This window comes from Pogona vitticeps, chromosome 2 (genome assembly GCF_051106095.1).
Source record: "Pogona vitticeps strain Pit_001003342236 chromosome 2, PviZW2.1, whole genome shotgun sequence".
In the NCBI taxonomy this organism is placed as follows: Eukaryota; Metazoa; Chordata; class Lepidosauria; order Squamata; family Agamidae; genus Pogona; species Pogona vitticeps.
Window position 1 is genome coordinate 84,198,539 of NC_135784.1, and position 14,674 is coordinate 84,213,212.

At 43.1% G+C, this 14,674-nt stretch overlaps 1 protein-coding gene across 1 annotated transcript; it reads left to right on the plus strand.

Annotated features, from left to right (window-relative positions):
* The first annotated feature begins 921 nt into the window (after positions 1-921).
* Positions 922-13,990, plus strand: LOC110076945 (NACHT, LRR and PYD domains-containing protein 3). Its single transcript, XM_078385520.1, has 4 exons — positions 922-6,156; positions 7,011-7,097; positions 9,937-10,104; positions 10,895-13,990. The coding sequence occupies exons 1-4, from the start codon at positions 4,475-4,477 to the stop codon at positions 10,992-10,994; spliced, it is 2,037 nt and encodes a 678-aa protein (XP_078241646.1). The 5' UTR covers positions 922-4,474; the 3' UTR covers positions 10,995-13,990.
* The last annotated feature ends 684 nt before the right edge of the window (positions 13,991-14,674 follow it).

The window sequence follows — 14,674 nt, forward strand, 5'->3', positions numbered from 1 at the left end:
AGGAACTTCCAGGCAGACCTGCAGCTGTATCTGCTACAACTGTTGAGTTTTTTTCTTCAGAATTGCTATTGTTTCACAAGTACAGTAGCAATTTTTACAAGTTCACACAAAGCAAACAGCACAGAATCTTCAAAGTGAATGAGCAATGAATATAGAAAAGGATAAAAATAAGCGTTTTGAGGAGGGCAAAGAGGGGAAGAAAAAGAACAAAGGAGGTGGTCAACCCATATAAGTAAAAGTGCAAGAGGTTCATTGTTTAGTGAACTAAAGAAAAATGCCTGCAGGGGTGAGTGGGTGGGGGGAGAATCAGATATAGGAAATCTCCTATGTCAAGATACTTTTTCCTGCATGGAATTCCAGCACTCCTTTTAACCACAATTTATAAGAGAATTCAAATTTGTAGTCCACATGTTGGACGGAAACTCCCATCAATCCTAGTCAGTACTGTATAGGCAACAGTAAGGAATGATGACAACAACTACAGTCCAAAAAATTCTGGAAGGTCACAAGTTGCCAACCGGTGTCCTTGGCCCTAAACACAGGTGTCCCGACATCTACATCTTCTTTAAGCTTTAGGGATAACATGGATTTTTCTCTAAATCCAAGGGCTGATTGCATGAACAGGAGATGTTCACAGAACTCCATGAGCGTGTGGGTAGTGATGAGTTTCACATGACAGATAATTGGAAAAAAATGTGCTTAAATGAAAGGATGCTCTGCTTAAAAACACTAAATGAATTTTACATTTTATTTGACTGCCGGTAAAAGGGTTTTGAAACAGAGGCTTCGCCGGCCTCGGCAACGCCCGGAGGCCTCTTGCCCGCTCCCCCCCTCCGCCCCCGCCCGTGATGGGCACGCGACTTTCGCTTTCACTGCGGGCTCGCGATCGTCTGCGAGCGCGCGCTCTGGAAAGGTGACTCTCGGTCTGTCTCTCGTGGTCTTTCCCTTTCGTTTTCGAGACCCGGTAAGAGGCGCGCCGGTGCGGCCGGAGATGGTGGTCGCGCCCCCTCCCCGGCTCTCCTCCGGATGTTTTGGCGCGGCTTTTGGCGGAGAGGCGGGAAGCAGCGCCTCAAAGAAACTACACGGGGCCCAGGACGGGATGAGGCGCCTCGCATCCTGAGTTATTTATACAAGCTCCGACGCCCTCCTCGACTCCGGGCAGGGTAGGCTAAGGGTGTATGTAAGGATCACTTGATCTTTCCTTTTGCGAAGAAGGATCGAGTGAGGAGCGAGAAAGCAGACCAGGACTCGGGTGCAAAAATGCCAGGGGCGGGTGTGCCTGCGCAGTCTAGTTTGCTCCCTCCAAGGGGGGAAGACAGCCGAATCCGTTTTTACCTCTAGGCTGGGGGCTTCTTATTGACAGGAGTCATCAGCGACGTCCTGTTTTTAGTTAAAAACGCAAATAAATACTGTAATAATCCTGTGCCCTCAAGTCATTTCCGATTGGTGGCGACTATTTTCAGGGTTTTCCAGGGAGGCAAAACTCAGAAGGGGTTTACCATTCCCTTCTGGCTCTACTCACAGGAGGCATGGCGGGGAATCGAACTCCCAACCAGCCACCCAAGCACCGAACCAGCTGAAAACGTGAATAGCATCTAAGAATTCAGCAGGAAAAAGTGAAGCAATTGATTCACAACAAGCAATTAAGAGCAGTAGCTATCCATTCAGACAAATGAGGAACCACCCAAATTTGAAGCTGAACCCATTCACAATAAGTAATAAAACAAATATAACAATAACAAAATTCCCTGAATTATGAGATAGCAGTAGGAATCAACTAAAAATGAATTGTATGTTGAAAAGTCAGCAACAAAAAAAGTTCTTATATTTAGAGCCTGAAGGGCAAAAATAATACACGAAGGAGAGGATGTTCAACAACATCCAATACTATTTCCACTTCTTATGCTTTTACAGACCACAACTAACCACTTTGGTTCAACCAGAAAGTGTTCCTTGGTTTTTAAAGTTGAGGTGGCTGCCTTGACCATAACTAACTAAACCTTTGCTTCCTTTTTATGCTGTAAGTGTCAATCTGCCAAGTTCAGGGCTGGCTTTGTAAAAGAGTATGATAAATGTCTGTGGCTTTGCATATTTTGGCAACCCCTGAGACACTGTGGCTGATGACACTTGTTTAATTTCTGCTGTGGTTTAGAATGGTTCTGTTTTTGAAGCCTAGTTGTGAACTAACCATGGCGCCAGGAAGACCAGTGATGAAGGACTTGATGCTAGATGCCCTAGAAGACCTCGGTGAAGAAGACCTTAAAACCTTTAAGTTCAAACTGCGTAATGCTGCTGCTCCTGGGGGTAAGAATATTCCATTTGGGCGGCTGGAGAATGCGGACCCGCTGTTGCTTGTGGATCTCCTGGTTGAATTTTATGAAGACAAGGCTCCTGCCATGATAGTGACTGTCTTTGAAGACATTGGTCTGAAATACAATGCTTCTAAACTCAGCAAGGGTATGTATGAACTTGATCCTATGTGGGTCTAATATGTTTGCTATTCTTCAGTGTTTGCTGCTGTTTGGGGCATGCCCTTAGACAGAGACAGTTGTGGTTATGTTGCTTCATGACTTGTTAAGGGAGGCCGACCACGGGAGTGTGACTTTTTTGGTTGTCCTGGATCTTCCAGTCGTATAATTATACCAGATGGGCGGGATATAAATCAAATAAATAAATAAATAAATAAATAAAATACCATCAACCACAGTATCCTGGACAGGCTATCACATTTAGAGTTTGGAGGCTTGGTGTTACTCTGGCTCCTATCTTTTCTCAATGGGTTATTATGTAGTTGTTTTTTTAACTGCTGTTAGCCGCCCAGAATAGTGCTTCCACACTAGATGAGTGGGGTATCAATGTAATTAATAAAATATAAACATAAATAAATACTGGTAATCCTTTTGGAGAGGTAATCAGCCAACACCAGCCCTGATCACCCCTGCTTCCTTTTCCTCTTCATTATTTCTTCCTCCTCTCCCGCTATAGCACCTTCGGTCTTTCTACAACCATCCCTAATATGTCTCCATTCCCCAACAACTTTCTTTTGAGTACCATAGTTATACTCGGCAGAGCTTGATTGAGTGTTTAGGCAAACTCTCTGACCCCATCTTCATTGTTTTTAGTTTTTAATATTTTTATGATGTAAACCAGCTTAGTTTCTTGTTTAGGAGAAAGGTGGTGCAAAAATTCTATCTGTAGTTTATTTCAATAAATCAATAAGCCATAAGAGGGCTTCTCTGACTCTTCAACCTTGCCTGCAGTCATCCCAAAGCTTGGGCTGCCCATCATGCAGTTGGATTTTCCTTCCTTTCCAGTAGAACTAATTGCAAATCAGGCTGTTGTTAAGCCATAGTAAAGCCAAATGCCTTATAGCCACATTGCCCTGACAAACCAGATGAGAGGAGATGGAATGTTGCTTCACATTATGCTGGCCTTTGCTACCTCAGAGTTGACTGGAACTCAGTATTGTATCCAATAGAAGTGTTGGGATTTATGCTTAGTGGTTCTTAGGCAGTAGTACATCTAAAAATAAAAAGATATCTTTAACTGTAGAAGCATGTCTAATTGATTATTTTGATTATTTCTCAGTGCTTGAGAAACACGTTCAAGGTATGTGAATATTTCAGTCTAAATAACTGACTGTCACTCTCAAACCGAAGGTAAGTCGGTCCTTTGTTATAATCTCTGAGATTAAGGAGTGCAGTCTAGGCTCTAGGTAAGAGTACACAGGAAAGTTGTGCACAGATTCGAGCTCAGTGTAGCAAAGTTCCTACAGCTGCTGCTTGGGTCACACAAGCTTCACCCACTGTGTGCCTTCCTCCACTGGGAGAATAGAAAAAGCAATGGGAATGCCCCCTCCCATACAATTTCCTTCTAAACTGGGACGTTAAATGAAACAGGAGAATCTGAGTCTCCTTCCCCATGCCCTTGACTTCAGTCAGAAGGGTTAGTGGGATGGGAGGAATCCCATGAGTTTTGGGGGGGGTGTCAAGAGAGAGCAAGGAACATCCCTCAGACCTTTGGAGAGGCTTCAGGCTGGATGTTCCCCTTTCATCTCTAGAAAATGGGCTGTAACTGAATGCAAGAAAATATTCCCTTCACCCTCTTTCCACAATTTATGACCCACATTTCTACTGAAAAGTGCCGTAATGAAATACAGATAAAAAGCAAAGACTATAAACCTAAATTAACAGCAATGTACAAATAATGGTAAAATCCACTGCCAGCGTCCAACTAAACTGGAATCCTGTTAAGCGCAGGCCAGCTTCCACGTGCCAGGTCGGCCTGGATAAGAATCGATCTCTGGCTGTTGGCAGAAGGATAATAGAGTGGAAGCACACCTCTCCTCCCTTGGCAGGGGCCTGCTTTTCTCTAGGCCAATATGGTTACCTAAGGAATCCCCATAGCTGGTGAGCCTTTCTCTTTGTTGTATGGCACTTGGATAGGTTACAAAAAGAAATATGCTGCAAATGTGATGGACGAGTACCAGCTGATGGAAGACCGGAACAGTCTGTTTGGGGAGAGCACCCCTTTGAATGCCCGCTATATAGAGTTGCTGATTGTCAGGAAGCATCGCCCTCAGAAGCAGAGGGAGCACGAACTGACTGCCACGGGCAGGCTGCACTTGGAGATCCTGGAAAACTGCAGCCACGACTATTCATCGACAAACATCAAAAGCCTTTTTAAACCTGACGAATCCGGAAGACCTCCCAGGACCGTCGTGTTGCAAGGACCTGCAGGGATCGGGAAGACTATGACGGTGCAGAAGATCATGCTCGGCTGGGCCGCTGGGGAGCTGTACGCCAACATGTTTGACTATGTGTTTTGCATTCGCTGCAGAGAGCTGAGCTTTGCCAAAGAGGACAAAAGCTTGGCTGGCCTTATTGCAGAGCAGTGCCAGGACATGTATGCCCCAGTGCAAGAAATCCTCGCCGACCCTGAAAAGTTGCTTTTCATCATTGATGGGTTTGATGAGCTCCGTTGCTTCTTAGAGCCTGCAGAAGTTGATTTCTGTGACAATCTGTATGCAAAGGTGCCCGTGGAGGTTATTCTGGGCAGCTTACTGGCAAAGAAGCTCCTGCCCAAGTCATTCCTCTTAGTCACCACAAGGCCCGGGGCTGCAGAGAAACTACAGGAATGCCTGAGGTTTCCCAGGTTCACTGAGATCCTTGGATTCTCTGAAAAGGGTCGCCGTGAATATTTGTCCAAGTTTTTTGAAGATGAGCGGAAAGCCAACACAGCACTGAGATTCATCGAAAACACAGTTGCAGTATCTACCATCTGCTTCATCCCCATGGTGTGTTGGATCATCTGTTCTATCATCAAAGTAGAACTAGAGACAGAAGAAGAAATTGCAGACACCTTGGACACCACAACGAAAGTCTTTGTGCAGTTTTCTCACCGTCTCCTTCAGCATAATTCAACGACGTTCACTCCGAGTGAGTTGAAGAAACTCTGTGCCTTGGCACGGGATGGCATCTGGGAACAGAAAATTTTGTTTGAGGAACAGGATCTTAAGGAACATGATTTAGATGCCTCAGCTCTTAAAGACCTGTTTCTGGACAAAAAAGCATTCCAGAAAGGGATTGGACGATACCACCTGTACAGCTTTTTGCACCTCTGCTTTCAGGAGTTTTTTGCTGCCATGTGGTATATCCTGCAACAGGAGCCAGTGCCAGACCTGGAGAACAGTACGGCAGACCTGAGGAGACTTTTGGTTGAAAACGAGAAGCTGGGCAATGAGCATATGATGTTAACCGTGCGTTTCATATTTGGCTTGAGCAGTGAAAACGTGCGTGGCTTTCTTGAAGAAGCCCTGCAGTTGAAGACGTCGTCGGACTTTGTGAAGCCTGTCTTACTGCAGAGAGCAGAAGAAGTGGCTCTGGGGGACCCTCTTCGGAAAGGCCGCCGCTTGCTGAAGTTTCTCCACTGTCTGTTTGAGACGCAGGATGCAGAATTTCCACGGCGTGTGATGCATTGTTTCCAGAAAATTGACCTTTCTTTCAAGACATTGTCAGTGTTGGACTGCAGAGTCCTGGCATTCTGCTTGCAGCACAGTGCAGTTGAGGATCACGCCATTGAGCTAACCTTTTGCCGGCTGAAATCTCATCACATCAGAGCTTTGGCCCCAGGAATAAAGAATTGTACAACTTTAGAGTAAGTGACCCCCGCCCTCCATCTTGTTGTTTTATAAGAACAGAAAATTCGAACTGTTGCTGTTAGGCATTATAGGGTTCAAATTGAGAGCTTTGAGTTGGTCCTTGAATACACGGTCCCTGGATTAGTAGAGTTGTTTCCTGCAGGAAAACAGGTTCCACAGGTCAGAATGAATGAATGAATGAATGAATGAATGAATGAATTTATTTATTTATTTATTTATTTATTTATTTATTTATTTATTTATTTATTTATATTTTTATATTTTTATATTTTGGTTTGTTTGTTTGTTTGTAGAATCCTCTCAATCCTGGGAGGCTTGTGATCCAAGAGGATTAATCCTGTGCCATTGCCAAATATGATGGTTAATGGTTCATGTACTTAACTATGATCCAAGAACTTTGGTTGAAGTTGCCATTGGGTAACCTTGAGTCAGTCACACTCTCAATCTCAACTACCTTAAAAGGTTGTTTTGTGAGCCTGGAGGAGGTGGACCTCATAGGCCACTTTGAGCTCATTGGTTAAAATGAAGGCTGTATGTAACAAATAATTAATAAATGCAGCTGCAAGTTCTGCTATGCATTCTCAGCTGATCCAGGTTTGGAACCAGCAAGGATGCCAGAGAATGTAGTTTGATCTGTATTGTAATATGTGCCAGCACATGTACAATAAACCTAATAGTGGCCTAGGTACTACCCTTTGGTTTTGAGAATGGCATATTGAACCATTAGATATGTTCATTGCTTATCATGATGCTGACTGCACAGATTGCCCCTGTTTACATTTCTCTCTGACCGTGCAAGAACTTCTTCAGAGCCTGGACTTTTCTGTTCTGCTTTTCCTCTCCTTTGCAGACTTGGAAGTAACAAGCTTGGAAATGCAGGAGTGAAAGTTCTCTGTACCATTCTGAAGGAAATAGGCTGTAACCTGACTACTCTAAAGTAAGTTGTGGGAGGGGGCAGAGGCCCATATAAAATGCAGGATGCATGTGCTTTTTTTTTTTTTTTTTTTTTTTTTGCAGTCCTGATGTCCAAATGTTTGCATGTCTTCATAAGGGTTTATGAGACACGTTGGACGCAACCCTGGAAGGGAAGGAGACTCCTGTTGTGACACACAGACACTTAAGGATTTTTCTCCTCTCTTACTTCATGTTGTCAAATTGCCTCCAACTTACGGCGACTCTGTGAATGAGATATCTCCAAAATGTCCTGTCCTCATCTGCCCTGCTCAGCTCTTTTGAACTTAGCCCTGTGAATTCCTTTCAGGAGTCAGTCCATTTTGCATTTGGTCTTCCTCTTTTCCTCCTACCTTCAAATCTTCCTGGTATTATTGTTTTTTCAGAGAATCCCGCCTTCTCATGATGTCCCCAAAGTAGGGCAGCCCCAATTTCAGTATTTTTGCCTCCAGAGATAGTTCAGGCCCGATTTGATCTAGGACACACTTGTTCATCTTTGTGGGTATTCACAAAGCTCTCCCCAACAACACATTTCAAACAAACCAATTTTTTCTCGTCAGTTTTCCAAACTGTCCAGCTTTCACACACATACATGGTGATTGGAAATACAAGTGCTTGTATGATCTTGGTCTTCATCTCCATGACACATCCTTAGACTTGATGATCTTTTCTAATTCCTCCATTGCTGCCCTTCCAAGTCTGAACCTTCTTCTGATTTCTTGGCTGCAGTCTCCATTTGGATTGATAAGTCAACCACAGTATTCAAAATCTCTGACTATTTCACTTTATTCATTTTCAGCACTAAAGTTGTGTTGTTCTTTTGTAGTCATGATTTTTGTGTTCTTAATATTCAACTGTAGGCCTTCTTCGGCACTTTCTTCTTTCACTTCAACTAAAGGTCAATTCAAGTCATTATTGCTTTCTGCCAATATGATGTAATCTGCATAGATTATTGCTTCTTCCACCAATTTTCATTCTTCCTTCATTTGTATCAAGTCCAGCTTTCTGTATATGTTTTGCATGCAAATTAAACAGATAAGGGGATAAAATGCACCCTTGTCTGACACGTTGGTCTATAGGAAACCATTCTGTCTCTCCATATTCTGTCCTAATGGTAGCTTCTTGTCCACAATACAAGTTAGCATCAAGACAATCAAATATTGAGGCACACCCATTTCTTTCAGAATAAACCATAGTTTCTCATGATCTACAAAGTCAAAGGCTTTGCTCTGGTCCATGAAGCATAGATTTATCTTCTGAAATTCTTTGGTACACTCTTGTAGCTAGCAGAAATTTGCAATGTGATCTCAAGTGCCTCTTCCTTTTTGAAATCCATCTTGAACATCAAGAACTCGCTCCATATATGGTAAATGCCTTTGTCGCAACACTTTGAGAATCACTTTGCTTGCATGGGAACTTAAAGTAGTCATCCTGCAGTTGCTGCACTCCTTGGCATCTCTTTTCTTAGGAATTAGAATTTATATTGAGCATTTCCAGTGTAAGGGCCATTGTTTTGTTTTCCATATTTGTTGGCATATTGTTAAGATTTTGGGAGATTCTTTCCCTGTAACTTTAATAGCTATACCGGCATTCCTTTGATTTCTTGTATTTTCTGGAAGATGTCTCGTTTACCCCCTTTTGTTCCCTATTTCTTTGTACTGGTTGTTGTGACAGTTCTCTTTGTTTCTATGTGACAATCACAGGAAAAATGTGCTGGGCGTAACCCTGCTTCTGTCACCTTTTACTTTTGCTTCTCATTTGTCCTTCGTAATTTTACGTGTTTCTTCTGTCATCTAGGATTTCCTTTTCGTTTTACTACAAGATTTGTCTTTTTGCTTTCATCCCTAATAATATCTCTGGTTTCACTCCACATTTCTTTTGGCTCACAGTCTGTTGATTTTGTAATGCAAATTTGTACTTTATGTGGACTTCAGATTCATTAGTCATGCTGTTTATATTTTGGCACTACTATTATTTTAGTGTTGTTGTTCAGGATTGTTCTAATGTTAGATATTAACAGTTCATGATCAGTAAGTACCACAGTCTGCTCCTGGTCTTGTTTTGTCTGAGGGAATACAGCTTCTCTCTTCTAGTCACTAGTAGAGATGGGCATGAACTGCGGATTCATTAGCTGATTCCTGTTCGTTTGCCAGCTGAACAGGTTCTGGTATGTCCAAGCCCGTCCTCCTCCAGCGGGCAACCACTCAGAGGCAGCACCTGGAGAAGGTGAGGCAGGGAAGATGGGACACCTCTGAAGGAGGCAGTGCTTGGAAGCACTGAACACCTATTTGGCCAGTAAATGAACTGTCACGGACTGACAACCTGGTGATTTGTGCCCATCTCTAGTCATTACCTATTTCTATAGTTGGAATATGGCATAATAAATGAGGTGGGTGATTCATAGAGAAACAAGGTGCTTTGAGGATTTCTAGTAAATCTGTACTTTTTCCATGCTAACTCTGGATCTGTGTTGTATAAATGTATACCAACACAGCAGATCCATCTGCTCAGCAATCTTTTGAGAACCTAAAAAGAGTTACAGATGATGATGATGATGATGATGATGCTGCTGCTGCTGCTGCTGCTGCTGCTGCTGCTGCTGCTGCTGCTGTAAATCAAAGGAGAGGTCAGTAGGAGGCCTGTTACATCTCAAACATCAGACAAGAGCTAGGCTGATAATAGGTTTTATAGACCTTATACTGGTTTGATTCCACCTATACAGTCCTTTTAATGTTGTTCTTAACCAATCACTGAAGAAAGAGTGCTAGGGCTTGGATGTAATGCATGATCAGCTCGTGATGACGCCTCCACTTTTCCATTGCCAGTCTCAGGGAGAATTACCTCACGGATGCTTGTGCCCAAGAACTCTGCATTGTTCTGAGCACCAGCCACAAGCTGGAGAGTCTAAACCTTCAAGACAACTCCTTCACCAAAGCATCTGTGCCTTTCATCCGACACCTTATGGAGACGTGCACCAGCATGAACCTGATATAGTAAGTTTTGGTCAGGGTGGGAGGAGGATTTTCCTATGCTTTAATAGCAGGATCAGGCCTGCCATGCCCCCCCCCCCCCATGCCTCTGGGAAACCAATGTTCAACCCGTTGCCATTTCTCTGAACTTCAGTGATAAATCAATGAAATTCACTGAACCTAGGCACTTCACCTTCTTAGTCTCAAGAGCTATGAAAGCAGAATGATACCGGGATGAGCAGTCACTGACTGTATGTGCCTTGAGTGCGCCCTCCCCAAAATCTCCAACTTCCCCCTGCAGTAAAAAGGGTGGCCTGAAAAGCTTCTCACATGTTTAAGGACAGTTGAAGGTCTAAAGGCAATTCCACCCCTCAATTTTTGTATGGCTGAAATAGAATTCCTCCTCCAGTTTTGAAAAAAACTGTCAGCTAGGTGAGCCCCCCCCCCCCCCGGCCAATTTGCTTTTGCCCATCACTTACCATTCCCAGAGATCTCCTGGCCTGTGAGACCCTGGACTACAGACACCCTAAGTCTATGGGCAGAAAATACTGTTATGTGAAGGGAAGCGGGACTTTCTCCCTGTTTGTTCCCTCCGGGGAATCTGTTCCAGTGCCTCCCCCATCCCACTTCAGCAGTTCTTTGGAGGCTCAAAGGGGAGAAGAAACGGCTGCTTTGAGCTGATAAAAACCTTTCCAATGACAGGAAAAATGGAATTGGATTTTATTCTGAAGCTAACATAGCATCACAAAAATAACAAGTACTGCTTCAATTCAAGGAATTTATTTGTTTCTCCTGGTTTTCTTTCTTTTTCTAGTCTGGACAAAAATGGCTTTGGTGACCAAGGAACAAAATGCCTGAAACGGCAAGAGAAAAAGATATCTCAGTCAGGACGTCGTTTTTTGTTGTGGATGTGACCACCCTTTCCCTACTCTCTGCCTTGGATCAAAGTTGCCCCACCTAATTGGGAACAAAAGATATTGAAAATTAACTTGCAATTAAAACCAGAACTATTCCTTTTGAGACTGGTAGACAACCATTTAGAAAAGAATACAGCTGTACTCATTAGATACTGGACAACAGCGACAAGACACTTCTGTGCTCAATACTGGAAAATGAATAAAGCATTCTTAGTGGAAGATTGATTACTCAAAGTGTTGGAAATGGTGAAGCTCTCCGCTTTAATGAAAGACTGAGCATTGATGAACTTTAGATCTATCTGGAAGCCCTTTTTGGACTTTCTGTCAAGGAAAAAGACGAACTGGTGGCATGTGGTTTCGAATTCTAAAGATTAGGATATAAATGAGAATATTTTTCGAGTATGGACCAATTTTGACACAGTAAATATGGACTTGGAAGAATTTTCTATAAGTGAAGGAATCATTGGCAAACTTTGTAAAACACAATGGGAAGTTCTAAAATATCTTTGGTCAATTAGCAGCAGAGTTATAGTATATTTTATTTGAATCTACTGCTTTCCAAACATGCAACTATATTGGAAAAATATTTGCAGTTTGCTCCAGAAATGGCATAGGTATATTTAAAGTATTTTTCAATGTTCACATGACAGAAAGGTTGATGTGAATCATCCTGTCCTTTTTTTCCTTAGAGTTTGGGCTTTTTTCCCCTGCCACTGGGGGCGTCTGCTTTTTCTTCCAATGATTTGAATACTGTTTTTGTCTGTATGATTCTTTGTTTTGTTTTCCAAAAGGTTCAGGGGATGGAACTTTGGGTCATTTTCTAGTGGTCTAGTAATCTGGAACATCATGTTTTGGAACAGTGTGAACATCCACCCCCAAAATCTTTCTCCTGCATCACCCTGAAGGTTTTTTTTAGCAAACAAGTGAGTCTAGTGCCAGAGCACCTTCTCACTACCTTGGTACATTAGTTTAGTACTAGATCAACTCTGCACCGACAAAAAAAGGAAATAAAATATATAAAAAAATCAAAGCAACTGCCATAAACACCAGCAGACTACTGTGTTTCCATGGTATGTGTGTACAGTGGTGCCCTGCATTACGACGACCCGCATGATTACGAAATCGCTTGTTGACTTTTTTGCGATTGCTATAGCGATGGCAAAATGATGGTTCCTATGGGGTTTTTTAGCTTTACGTCGATTAGGTCTCTGCTTTGCGAACCGTTTGTTCGCAAAATGATGATTTTTCCCCATCCGCAAAATGGCTTCCCTTCATGGCTTCCCTCCCTTTGCAAAATGGGTGTTTTCCAGAGAGAAGCTTTGCAACACAGGGATTTTAAACAGCTGATCGGCGGCTCTCTATGGGGGATCTTTGCTGGACGATGAGGTATTTCCCCATTGGAACGCATTAACCAGTTTTCAGTGCATTCCAATGGGGATTTTCCCCCCATGACAACAATTTCACTGTACAGCAATTTTGACAGAACGGATTATCGTCGTCATGCGGGGCACCACTGTATATCTGTACGTATATGGAGAACTTTGGAAAACGTTCTCTTTTTCCCTGTCATCATGTAACCCCTTAAACCAGTGTTGGCCAAGTCATGGCCCCCTTTCAGAGACGGCATTGGTCACCCTGCAAGATGACCTTTTGAGGAAGGCCAATAAGAGCAAAACATCCTTGTTGGTCCTCCTTGACCTATCAGCAACCTTTGATACCGTCGACCATGGTATATTCCTGGGGAGGCTCTCTGGATTGGGGATCAGAGGTTAGGCCTTGGCTTGGCTCCTTATAAGACCGTCCCCAGACAGTCTTACAAGGGAGACGGTCTTACTTGGGGAGATGATGTCAGTTCCGTGGACTCTCAGTTGTGGAGTCCCATAGGGGTCAATCATCTCCCTGATGCTATTTAACATCTATATGAGGCTGCTGGGGGAGGTCATCAGGTTTATGTCACCAATATGGGGATATGACACCTAGCTCTATCTCTCCTTCCATCCCTCTGCAGTGGATGCCGTTCTGTCCCTTGAGTGCTGCCTGGATGCGGGGCTGGGATGGATGAGGGATAATAGACTGAGACTGAACCCGGACAAGATGGAAATCCTGTGGGTGGGTGCCCCTAGTGTTTGCAGTCTGGGTGCTTCCCTCATATGGGTTTGCTACTCTTTCCATGAAGGATGAGGCGTGCAGCTTGGGCATATCCTGGACCTGACACTGTCAGTCCCAGATAGCATTAGTAGTTCATTCTGCCTAGTTTGATCTGAGATGGATCGCCCAGTTGTGGCCCTCACCACGCTGGTTCATGTACTGGTAGTCTCGAGATTAGACTACTGCAATGCTCTTTACATGGGGCTACCTTCGGGGCTGTTATGGAGACTGCAACCGGTCCAGAACTCGGCACCCATATTGTTGAGTAGAGTTAGAAGACACCAACATATTTCCCTCACACTGGCCGCCTTGCACTGGTTACCTTTTCACTTCCATGCCAGCTTCAAGTTGATGGTGTCAACCTACAAGTCCTTAAATGGTTTAGGACCTCAATATCTAACAGAACGCCTCATTCTGATCAGATCTGCCCGTCATGTAAGATCCTCACTGTCTTTTCCAAGTGTCAGATAGAACATGAGTTTTCAGCAGAAGCACATGTGACATTTTATGTGTTTGCTTAGGGACTCTGATTCCCAGAAACTATTGGGTTATGACAGCAATTAGAAAGAAATGCCCATTATGAAAGAAAGAGACCAAATGGGCTTATGGAGTGTTACAATATTTTCCTCATGGAACTCCAGCTGGGCACAGAAATATTTTGAGATGATTGTTTTATCTTGTGACTGAAACAAAAACATGCACATCCTTATTTCACATTGAAACTATAATATGAGAAATGCTATTTCTAATGTCCACAAAGCAAGGAAGAAAATCATCAGAATGCCAGTAATTGTCTTATAGTTTGTTTTATTGTCTTATTTAGATAAAAGCTTTATGTATTTTGAGCCCTGTATTGTTTTCAGTGCCTTCATGGGATTTACAGTGAAATGGAATTGGTCGATACGGCCATAGTATCTGCGTGATACTGTTTCTGGAAAAGGAATGAGGAGCTTTGCTTAGATATTACCATTTTGGTCACTACTATACTGCTTGTTATGTATGTTGGAGGTTCCTATGTCACTCCCTTGCATTTGTGGATGATCCCAGGTAACTGCTGATGATCTGTTTGGAATCTTGAAGTGATACTTCAAATCACAGTAGACCATCATAGGCTGAGCTAGATGGGCCACTGATATTACTGAGTTTCTCATAGCCATCTTTAGCCAGTTCACAGTTCTGCACACTTAGCTTTTGACCTTAGCCTGCATTTTGTCTCTAGGGCTGATGCATTCACATGCATTTTTAACTCAGTGTCTTCTGTTGTGACTTAAGTCATATCTAGAAATGATTTAGAGCTGGAAAGTAGGTTGCGTGTTGAGATGGAAGAACCAGTATTTGATTCTTCAGATAAATAGCTAAATACACACAACTAGGAGAGTGTTCTCTGATTTGTTTAGCTTCTCTAGGTCAGCTGTATTGACTTTAAGTGAATAAATGTATTTGCTAGGAGGCAGGTCACATTTCACTGAGCCCATGACTTCTCTCCAGCAGGCAAATAGTCGTAGGGTGTTTTTTTAAATGGATTGTTT

What these genes read in the sequence shown, in the direction of transcription:
- LOC110076945 (XM_078385520.1), top strand. Translation starts at nt 4,475, where the DNA reads ATGGACGAGTACCAGCTGATGGAAGACCGGAACAGTCTGTTTGGGGAG. An exon ending in AAGAATTGTACAACTTTAGA is followed by an intron (nt 6,157 to 7,010) that starts GTAAGTGACCCC and finishes TCTCCTTTGCAG; the next exon opens with ACTTGGAAGTAACAAGCTTG. An exon ending in TGTAACCTGACTACTCTAAA is followed by an intron (nt 7,098 to 9,936) that starts GTAAGTTGTGGG and finishes TTCCATTGCCAG; the next exon opens with TCTCAGGGAGAATTACCTCA.